Source organism: Tupaia chinensis, unplaced genomic scaffold (assembly GCF_000334495.1).
Source record: "Tupaia chinensis unplaced genomic scaffold, TupChi_1.0 Scaffold142285_1, whole genome shotgun sequence".
NCBI classification, from domain to species: Eukaryota; Metazoa; Chordata; class Mammalia; order Scandentia; family Tupaiidae; genus Tupaia; species Tupaia belangeri.
In genome coordinates, this window is record NW_006202134.1 from 23,473 (window position 1) to 35,392 (window position 11,920).

General features: G+C 37.8%; 1 protein-coding gene across 1 annotated transcript; it reads right to left on the reverse strand.

The window, feature by feature from the left end:
• Positions 1–4,535: 4,535 nt before the first annotated feature.
• LOC102501216 (methyl-CpG-binding domain protein 3-like 2B) lies at positions 4,536–10,941 on the reverse strand. The gene is made up of 3 exons (XM_027766310.1): positions 10,859–10,941; positions 8,437–8,458; positions 4,536–5,111 (listed from the first exon to the last, which is right to left on the reverse strand). Exons 1-3 carry the CDS (start codon positions 10,939–10,941, stop codon positions 4,536–4,538), a joined length of 681 nt encoding a protein of 226 aa, XP_027622111.1.
• Positions 10,942–11,920: the final 979 nt, after the last annotated feature.

Genomic DNA, 11,920 nt, shown 5'->3' on the forward strand with positions numbered 1-11,920 from the left:
TCTGGGGAGAAATGTGCACATATCGAAATGGTCTCATTGTAAGCCAAAGAATATGATTGAAAGTATATACAAAAAAAATAATAAATAATGTGAAAAAAAGAGACACAGACTGACTGAATGTGAAAAAACAAACAAACAAACAAACAAATCAACAAATAAACAAACAAAACAAAAACAAACAAACAAAACAAAAAAGAAATCCACTAACTGTTGCCTACAGGAAACCCACTTCGTGGATAAGACACAAAAAAAAACTGAAGAGACAAAGAAGGACACTATATTGTAGTAAAAGTGTCAATCGAGAAGATAATAATGCTTATAAATATCTATGCACCTAACACAGGAGCACCCAAATATGTGAAGGAAAGACTGTTAGATCTAAAAGAGATAGACTACAACACATAAATTATTTGAGACCTAAACACTCCACTATCCCCTCTGGATAGATCATCTAGACAAAAAAATAGGTAAAGAAATAAGGGATCTTAATGATAGCATAAATCAAATGGGCTTAACAGACATCTATAGAACTTTCCATCCCCAAACCACAAGATATATTTTTACTCACACCCACATGGAACTTTTTCAAAGATTGACCACATGATAGGACACAAGGCAAGCCTCTACAGATTCAAAGGCATAGAAACTATATCCAGCATCTTCTCCGACCATGATGGAATAAGACTTGATTTTAATTTCAAGAAAAAAAAAACTCAAAAATACACAAATACATAGAAACTAAATAACCTAATCCTGAATGACTCTACAACTACTCAAGAAATAAAGACTGAGATCAAAAGATTGATGGAAGCCATTGACAATGAGGACACAAGTTTCCATAATTTGGGGGACATTGCTAAAGCAGTCATAAGAGGGAAATTCATAGCAATTAGTGCACATAACAAGATGGAAAGAAGGCAAATGGATCACCAAACACCGTGCCCCAGAGAATGTGAAAAGCAAAAGCAAAAAAAAAAAAAAAAAAAAAAATCCAAAAAACTCCTGGAGAAAGAAAATAATAAAAATATGAGCACAAATAAATGAAATAGAAAATGAATGCACTATACAGAAAATAAATATAAATAAAATCTGGTATACCTCTAGTGAGACTTATTAAGAAGTAGAGAGAAAGAAACCATATAAATCGAATCAGCAATAAAGCAGGCAATGTAACAGCAGACATAGTAGAAGTACAAAACATCATTAGAAGATACTATGAAAAACTATATGCCAAGAAACAAGAAAATCTGGATGAGGTAGACAAATACCTGTATATATATAATCTACCAAGATTGAGCCAGGAAGATGTAGAAAGTCTGAATAGGCCCATAACAATCCAGGAGATTGAATCAGTAATAAATAACCTCCAAACAAAGAAAAGCCCTGGTCTGATGGCTTCACCTCTGAATTCTACAAAACTTTCAAAGAAGAGTTAACTCCATATTGTTCATGTTTTTTGCAAAGATCCGAAAGGGTGAATCTCTCCCTAATTCATTCTATGAAGCCCCCATCACCCTTATCCTTAAAACAGATAAGGACAGGTTGAGGAAGGAAAACTGTAGACCAATATCTCTGATGAATATAGACGCAAAGATTCTGAACAATATATTAGCAAATCGTATCCAACCACTTATAAAAAAGATTATAAATCATGATCAGATAGGCTTCATTCCAGGGATGCAAGGTTGGTTCAACATACTCAAAACCATAAATGTAATAAATCATATTAACAGATAGAGAAAAATCATATGATCATATCAATTGACACAGAAAAAGCATTTGACAACATCCCTTCATGATCAAGACTTTCAGCTTAAAACCTATCTATGAAAACCTCACAGGAAACATCATCCTGAGTGGAGAAAAGCTGAAAGCTTTCCCACTAAAAATGGGTAAAAGATAAGGTTGCCCACTTTCTCCACTCCTTTTCAATATAATACTGGAAGTCCACACCAATGCAATAAGAAAAGAGAATAAAATAAAAGGCATTCAAATAGAAAGAGAAGAGGTGAAACTCTGTTTGCAGATGACATGATTGTATACATACAAGGTCCAATGGTATCCATGAGGAAACTCCTGGAAGTAATACATGAACACAGTAAAGCTGCAGGATACAAAGTTCACATCCAGAAATCTATAGCATTTCTATATATGAAGAACAGGCAGACTGAGATAAAACTGAAAAAAGTAATTCCATTTACCATAGCCACAAAAAGTATATGATACTAGGGAATAAATCTAACCAAAGACATTAAAGATCTCTACAAGGGAGACTATGAGAAGCTAAAAAAAAGAACTTGAAAATGACACAAAAAAGTGGAAGGACATCCCATGTTGCTGGATTGGAAGAATTAATATAATCGAAATGGCAATTTTACCCAAATTAATCTATGTATTTAATGCAATGCCAATAAAAGAGCCAAGACACATTCTTCACAGATCTAGAAAAGACAAGAATACAATTTGTCTGGAATCACAAAAGACCCCATATTGCCAAAACAATCCTGTAAAAGAAGGGTGGAATGGGTGGCATCTCACTCCCTGGCCCAAAAATGTACTACAATGCTGTGGTATTCAAAATGGTACTGGCACGGAGACAGGTGGTACAATGGAACAGAATAGAGTCCCCAGATAAATCCGCAAACATACAGTCAACTGATTTTGACAAGGGGTACTAGTCAATTCAGTGAAAAAAGGAAAACTTCATCAGCAAATGGTGCTGGAAAAACTGGATTTCCACCTACAGAAAGATTAATCTGAACCCCTACCTCACACCTTTGACAAAAATCAACTCAAGGTGGATCAAAGATCTAAATCTAAGACCTCAAACTGTTAGATTGCTCCTGGAAAATACTAAGGAGACTCTGGGAGACATTGGGCGTAAGCAAAGACTTCTTAAATACGACCCTGAAAGTACAGTCAATAATCCCCAAAACATCAGACTAAGAAGTTTCTGCATGGCAAAAGACACAGTAATTAGTGTGACTTGGCAGTCCTCCAAATGGGAAAATATTTTTGTAAACTATGTATCAGATAAGGGGCTGATAAGCAGAATACACAAGCTGCTCAAAAAAAAATGATCAATCCTATTAAAAGATAGGATAACGAATTGATAAAACCACTCGCTAAGAATGGCATAGGAATAGCTAAAAGGCATATGAAAACATACTCAGCACTCCCCATTGCAAGGGAAATGCAGATCAAAACAGCAATGAGATACCACCTAACCTCAGTCAGAATGACTAAGGAAAAAAAAATGTGCTGGCAGAGTTGTGGTGAAAGAGGAAATCTCTTACACTGCTGGTAGGAATGTAAATTGGTCCAGCCACTGTGGAGAAAAATTTGGAGTTTTCTCAAAAATCTAAAAATAGAACTACCATATGATCCATCAATCCCAGTCCTTGGTATCTACCCAAAGGACAGAAGAGTTCATAATTGGAAAAGTGGTTGCACATTGATGTTTATTCTGGCACTATTCACAATTGCTAAGACAAAGAACCAACCCAAATGCCCATGAATAGATGAATGGATTGAAAAAGTGTGGCACATATACTCTGTGGAGTAATATTGAGCCATAAAAAAAATAACAAAACCCTGGCTTTTGACAGAAAGTGGATGAATATAGATTTACTGCTGAATAAAGCAAGCCAGGCTATGAAGGAGAGACATTGTATGTCCCCACTCAATATATACTGAGTGTCTGCACTCTATGACTGAAATTAATTGACTAAAGGATATAGAAACACAGTATATAGATGTAAATACCAGATATAGTGTGTGTGAAAGAGGAGAGTCTGAGGAAGGACATTTAAGGGAGGGACAGAGAGGCAAAGCATTAATGGTATAAAGAGGTGTGGTATTATCTGAAAATATTTGTAATTTTATCAACAGTACTAGGGAGAAATAAATGTTCACCTGTTGAAATATCCATTTTGTAAGACAAATAATAATGTGATTGAATGTATGGAAGAAAATGAAATGAAAAAAATTTTAAATAAAAATAATTTAAAAATATGATAAACATGGAGATGCACAATGACAGGCAAAGATAAAATCCAATTTCTCAACAAAATCCAAATACTCTTTTTTTTTTGAGAGAGAGGTTTTTGCTATAAGGCACATGTGCTCGCCAGACAGACAGAGAGACAGAAAGCGAGAAATCACCCCCCAGGAGGGATGGTCACGCCACAATCCCTTCTCCTCCATTCTCCTCTTGGGATCTTGGGCACGCACACACACGCACCTGGTGTGAGTTTTAAGCCACCGGGTCCACGTTGTGAACCGTGGTTGACTACATGGGAGTTCAGCGACATGGCCATTACGCTAACTGCTGGTTCCCAAAATCCAAATACTCTTCACACTTTTGGTCTTTTGAATGTGTTTAATAGAGATTGGTTTGGGCTTAATGGAGCATTACAATTAAATGACGATTAACATTAAAGACAAAGGGAAATTTGTTCCTGGTGAATCACTTCACAAGGGTCACACCACTTTTCTTCATCACTACCTTCTATTTTTCATCTATTTTCAGGCTTTTACTTTGGGCTTCCTGCTCTCTCTGCGTCCCTGATGAGTCTGTCTACCTTCAGGGCCTCTTCCAGTTTCTTCCTGGCTTTCTTTACTTTCCGTGTCTGTCTCCGGATATCTGTAGATGTTACTTCTTTGGGAAAGAGAGATGGTGAGAAATAAAGAGTCCTTTCTGGAGTCATCTCTGCACAATCCAAAGGCTGACCAGGGCCAAACTTTGGGTAAGTGTACAGACCCCCAGCACTAGCATGGCCCAGAGACTCACCTGGTGTAATTATTTTGATGTCATTTATGAAATGCAACAAAATTAAAAATTCATTTTCACTGCTGCAGGCTTCAGAACTCCATAGTCTCCTGTACGCACAGAGTTGCTGGGGCTTCTCCAGGTTCTCCTCCCCTCGACGGTGTCTAACCTCATTGCCAAGATGGGAAGTTATTCTAGTCACTGGCCTTGGGAAGATGCAGCTGGTCAGCCTAACTGGAAGTGCAGAATTTAATCTTTGTCGTCTCTTGGCCTTCATTATATGGACTTGATTCCTTTTCCCTTGTAAAGCCTGGGGCATCATATTTCTCTTGAGTTTCCCCTATGAAAGGAAAGATTGAGAGAGATTTGAAAAATAATGAGTAGATACTATCAGATATGGAAGTTTACCTTGGCTCAAGGAAATTTCCCAACCAGCCTCTACCCTTTAACAAATGTCTCAAATTGTACTGTGAATCACAAACATCTGGACTTTTTTTATAATATAGATTTCTAAACTCGAGAAAGTCTCGGGTGGTGCCCAAGAATTTATTTTGCCAAGTTTCCATGTTGCTGCTGATATGTTTCAAGCTTCACACTTGGCATCTAGATCCTATAACCTCATCTGGTTGATGTGAGTGGATGGTAAATTCAAGATTAGCACCTGGAACTGGGTTCAGATCATTTTCATGCTCTTCTGAGGATGTTACTGTCCTCCCATCCCTGTCACTCTGAAATAAGACGTGCTGCACCCCTAACCTACCATCATTGTGACAGAGGGATTACAGGCCTCAGTTTCCCTGTCCTTCTCATTGTGTTACAGGCCACACAAATCACATTCTAGTTTCTAACTTTTTGCTCCCAGATCTCCAAAGAAATCAGGTACAACTCAATCCCTAAATACCCACATACCAAGATCCTGCTCACATAACATTCTATAGGTCATAAATGAAAACCTCAGAAACACCTACTTTTCCTTCACATAGATTATATACACAAAGACTTCATTATAAATAATCATTTCTCAAGGAAATAGATTGTTAACTTCAAGTGATTCCTGGTTACCCTTTAGGTGATATACAAAATACTTCCATTTGTGCTGGCCCCATGCCCTGCCGCTTAAGAGCACTCATACCCACATGGTCAACTGTGCAGTTTTGATTCTTACCTGGTGGCTTGAAAAATAAACTGGATGTGTGTATATATGCAAAATCCTGACAGGATAGAAAAATAAAGAAGTGACTATACTATGACCATTGCCCATTGGGTGGTGCTTTCTCCATATCCCTCTCTGCTGAGCACATGTGCCCTCTGGCTAATATAAATAAATAAATTCCATACAGTACTCCTTCCTGATCCAGCAATCAAAAGTAGAATACCTTGTAAAAAAAAATGCTTATTTACGTAGCTGTGTTATCTCTTTCTCTCATATTGTTTTGTCACTCAATATTTAGAAAAAGAACAATCATGTGTGCTTAAAATGTTCTACACAGCTGTGTTCAGAATTGATTTTTCTCAGAGCTCACTTATACAAGTATCATGAATTACTCTAACGTATAGTTTTAATTGTTTCAATGTTTTAAGTAAACTTATGAAACTATAATTATGAGCTGAATCTATTTAATTTATGATACAATTCTTTAAGTGGTATGCAGCAATAAATTATGAACTAAATATTGCCTGATATTTTAAATCTTTCCTTTCATAATTCAGTTAAGGCTAGGAACAGTAAGCTATTTAATATGCAAACATAATCAGTGTACTTTTCATTTTAAAACTTTACTTTTTATCCTCAGCAGATATTTAAGAAATGGAAAACATATCTCTTATTATGTTTCTTTTGTCTTAGCATCATTTTTTAAAAGGTTGTATTTTATTTTATTTATTTCTATTATTATTTAAATTCACTATAGGACACATGCATTCAGCAGAGAAAAATAGAGAGAACTACACACAGAGACCTAGAGAGAAAGCAAACCACCAATCCAGGAAACAAACCATGGTCATCAATATAGGAGTCTAGTGCCTTAAATAAAACATCACCTACTGACCCCCAACTCAGTATTTGATTTTCTGAGAAATTTTTGCTATAGGACACATGAGTTAGCCAGAGACAGAGAGAGACAAAAAGTGATAAACCACCCCCAAGGGGGAGTGGCCATGATGCAATCCTTCTCCTCCTTGCTCCTCTAGGGATTTTGGGCACATGAGTTTACATGTCTGGCATGAGTTTTAGCACCATATCTGGTACTCGAACCACTACATGTGAATCCAGCAATGTAATTGTTATGCCATCTACTCGTTCCCCCAGCATCATTATTAATAATACACATTTAACTACCCCATATGTTACAGTTTGAAAGGAAAATTATTTGGTTGCCCATATATAGGGCAAATGTTATGTGCCAAAATGTGTACTAAAGTCTATGATTCACAAATAAACTTATACCAGTAACTGCTCTTTTATGTTTAAATCTTGATGAGAGGAAAGAGTTAATAAACAGAATAATAGCTTTCTAATACACATTCAGATGCAATTATGAGCTATGATAAATGATAAGATAGACAGGGAAGGAGAAAGGAAGGGGAAAGAGAACGAAAGAAACGGAAAGAAATTAACAGTGAGGTTAGGAAAGCACTAAATTGACACATGACCTCTGCACGGAGAACTGAATTTAAAACAAAAATGACCACATTCTGGGCAAGAAATTTTCCAAGTGGGGACTGTGCAGGCTTAACACTACTTTCCTATCCAGAGGTGCTGATTTTAAAGCCAAGAAAGCTTCATAAACACAGAACTAAAATATTCTGAATATAATCTGACAAATACTAATACAGACAAAATAACATTCTAAACAATATCATCTTGTTCTTTTAAGAACTACTGTTTGATGGGACCAGCAGTTAGTGTAATGGCTATGTCATTGGACTCCCATGTATTTGACCGTGGTTCAAATCCCGGACCCGGTGGCTTAAACTCACGCTGGGCGCATGTGCATGCGTGCGTGCCCAAGATCCCAAGAGGAGAATGGAGGGGAAGGGATTGTGGCATGGCCATCCCCCCTGGGGGTGATTTCTCGCTTTCTATCTCTCTGTCTCTCTCTCTGTCTGTCTGGCGAGCGCACGTGCCCTATAGCAAAAATCTCTAAAAAAAAACTGTTTGTTGGTCCAGCCCATTGGCACAGCTGCTTCTTACATGGTGGCTGGAATTAAAATACCTGGCCCAATCAGCCTGACACTCACTAGGTAAGCATACAAGTGCCCCAAATCCAAGGGTCAGGAAAATAAGAAGACAGGGATCTGAACAGACACTGGACGGTGCTCATCTCTCATTCTCACTCTTAATCCCACAAGAGCATGCACATACTCTATCATAAGTAAAGAAAATAATTTAAAAATAAAAGAGTTGTTTGCCAAATAAAACATACAAGTAAATTCCCTTGGTGTCCATGTGAATTTTGTACTCACCAGAAAAGGCTTCTTTAGGACAGAAGCTGATGCAGGTTCCCCCATAGTCAAAAAGCTGGTCTTGGAGATGACCTCCTGAGATGCACACAGCCTGTGGCTTGCTGGAAAAAACAGTGACTTCTGCCTCTCACTGCTCAGTTATAAAGGAGGAGAGTAGATAACCCAATCATTATGTGGGTAAATAGGAGGAGGCATCCTACCTCACTCTGTACCTGAGGATTCCTAACCATTTAAACATAAACACAAAGGGAAATACTAGCAGTGTTACTAAACCTACTGTATCTTTCCAAGCCTGTGGGGTTATGGTATGAAAAATCTGAACTTGTAGGTGATGAAACAATTCATCATGATCAAGTAATTTACCCTGCTTAATACATCAATTATTTTTCCAATACAATATTTTGTTGATTTTTATTGGATTTTTTCACCTCCTATAAAGACTAATCATGCCTCAAAATACAAATGAATTTTCTTAACACTATCAATGAAAACACTAAAATCATGATTATTCTCTCATAGCTTCATTTTCTGTTTAATGACTAATACCTTCTATGGCTTGAAAATGTCCCCTGGAAATTAATGTGTTTGAACCTGATTGTATTGTCTGTTATTGAAAGGGATTAAGTGAAAATTTAATTTTGTCATGGTTTTCCAGGTTGAAGTCTAGTAAGTGGTGATTGGATTATGGTAATCACATCATGGAGACAACAGACATTGGGATTTACAAAGATTAGTTATAAAAACATATCGGTGATCACTTTTTCTTTCTTTCTTTCTTTCTTTTTTTTTTTTTTTTTTGAGAGGTTTTTGCTAAAGGGCACATGCGTTCCCAGAAAGATACAGAGACAGAGAGATAGAAAGGGAGAAATCTCCCCTCAGGGGCGATGGCCACGCTGCAATCCCTTCTCCACCATTCTCCTCTCAGGATCTTGTGCGCACACGCACACGCACCCAGCATGAGTTTAAGCCACCGGGTCCGGGGCTCGACTACATGGGAGTCCAGTGACATAGTCATTATCCTAACTGCTGGTCCCGGCAATCACTTTTTTTATAAAAGTACCATTCACTACGTTACAAAATAGTCTCTAACATATGATTGCTTTAATACTTGTACTATTTCAGTCTGATAAGCCTTACATTTAAATTGAGTATAAAATCCTCTTGGAAAAACTTTGGTAAGTATCTTTAAAAGGTTTTCAAAAAGTATTTTAAGGGCCTGTAAACATTCCATTCTATTAAAGCCTAACAGAATAAGCAACAGATATTTAAGTGTATACTGAATATAGCATCAAAACTATTCATCATATATTTATAGAAAATCTCCATTACCAGAGTAAGTAACAAAAAGTATTTAAAAGTATCAAATTTAAACAGTTCTCTTTTTGGGACCAGCAGTTAGAGTAATGGCTATGTCACTGGACTCCCACATAGTCGACAACGGTTCGCGTCCCGGACCCAGTTGCTTAAAACTCATGCCAGGTGTGTGTGCGTGCGTGCCCAAGATCCCGAGACGAGAATGGAGGAGAAGGGATTGCGGAGTGGCCATGCCTCCTGGGGGGTGTTTTCTCTCTGTCTCTCTCTGTCTGGCGAGTGCACGCACCCTGTAGCAAAAAACCTCTTTAAAAAACAATCAGCCAAATAGTCCCCAGCTTGGGCCTGCTAACTATGTACTGACACCTCATGTGGGAGACAAATCAATGACCAGCTCCCAGAGAACAAGGAGGCAAGATGGTCTCCACCAAGCTCTATATTCAACAGGCTGGGAACCAGGAGGATAAGGATTCTATAGATACTAAGTACAGAACTTCACTTGCTTTTATTCTTTGTGGGTGTCTTTGTATATTTTTTAATTAAAATTTATATTTATTTATATGCATTCAGAATGGCAACAAAACAGCTGCAACTTTATTTTGTTTGTAATTACAGAGTGGTATTCAATTAACACAGCAATTATTTCATAAGCTGCATCAGAGACAAGTGAACATGGAAAAAACAACTATCCCCAGATATAACTATTAATTTGTGCTGTGCATCAACAAGAACTTGCTTTAAATTTCCATTCCAATTTACAACTTTCATATTGAACCTGGCAAGGTTAGTAGCTATTGAAAATACCACCAGGAGGTGCCACCAGTTGACATGGTGTTTAACCAACTCTAATTTAATGTAGTTTAACAGAGCAAATCTTAACATGATTCAAATTAGGAAGTTGTCCCTGGACTTCCAGATGATTCTAGCCAACCTTGTGGTCAACTTGGCATTTATGTCAGCAGAACAGGAAAGTGTTATACAAAAACATAATTGAGGGAGTGAGGTAGATAAATCATTTGTTACATTATGAAGTTTTTCTGCATTAATATGTTTTAAAAGGTGGGATTCCTGTGACTGACTGAAGCCTAGCTGCTGTGATTGGAGGCAACCTAGCAACCAACTCAGAAAAACTGCCTAACATGTATGATTTTAGCTTATCCATAGAAATCAAAGTGTGGAAGTACAGTGACTCTTTTAGGCAAAAATAGTTTAACAATTTGACCCTTTTGGTCATCCTCTCAAATACTTGGGAGATTGACCAAAACTTAGGGCATTTGCACCACTCTCTGTCACCAATATAAATGACGTTACCTTGCTCTCAGCATAGAGAGCAGAAGTGTTCTCTGGTCTCTAGCATGGAATCCACAGGTTGCAACATCACACAAGTTGAACATGATGTCATGCAGGTCAAACAGTCTTTATTTGAGCTTTTATGGATCTGCCTGAAACAAAAGCATTTAACAGTCGACAGGTGGCTATGTGCGAAGAAGTTAAGACTTGAAAGGACACAGACTAGGAGGATTAATGTGATGACTAAAGTGAACCTCTTAACAAAAGTTCTTATGAAACAAGCTGAGATGAATTTAAAACAGGTTAGGGTTCAGGCCATATAATCGATTCAACAGTATTTGAGCCTAGTTGTCTGGAGTGTGATGATAATTGAGGACCAGAGTTCTTTGTAAAATAGCCTGATTAAAAAAGCATTATCAGGACCAGCAGTTAGCATAATGGTTATGTCACTGAACTCCATGTAGCCGACTGAGGTTTGAGTCCCAGACCCAGTGGCTTAAACTCATGCTGGGCATGTGTGCGTGCATTGCCCAAGATCCCAAGAGGAGAATGGAGGAGAACGGATTGTGGCATGGCCATCCATCCTTGGGGATGATTTCTCGCTTTCTATTTCTCTTTCTGGCAAGCGCACACACCCTATAGCAAAAAACCTCTCCAAAAAAAATATCTTTGTTGTTAGTTTAGTAATAACAAGTCATAACAACCTAGAGACCTACTGGGAGAAATATAAAGATTAAAAAAGCCTTGAAAAACATAACCCTGCCATCTGCCATTTAGGATGCCTGTAAACTGACTATTAATTCCACCTGTAAACACATCAACTGTTCCTCACTCTTGAGAGACTTCCCTAGTATATCTGGTGACTGAGTCTAAGGAAACAGCAGTATCAGCCACTTCTTTTTATTTTTATTTATTTTGGAGAGGTTTTCGCTATAGGGCATTTGCGCTCACCAGACAGAGAGAGACAGAGAGACAGAAAGTGAGAAATCACCCCCCAGGAGGGATGGTCACACCGCAATCCCTTCTCCTCCATTCTCCTCTTGGGATCTTGGGCATGCACACACACGCGCCCAGCGTGAGTTT

Coding starts and splice junctions, on each gene's coding strand:
- LOC102501216 (XM_027766310.1), bottom strand. CDS start 10,941: ATGTTCAACTTGTGTGATGTTGCAACCTGTGGATTCCATGCTAGAGAC. Junction 8,459..10,858: donor CTCTCTATGCTGAGAGCAAG/GTAACGTCATTT, acceptor TTAAATGGTTAG/GAATCCTCAGGTACAGAGTG. Junction 5,112..8,436: donor ATCCTCAGGTACAGAGTGAG/GTAGGATGCCTC, acceptor TTCCTTTCATAG/GGGAAACTCAAGAGAAATAT.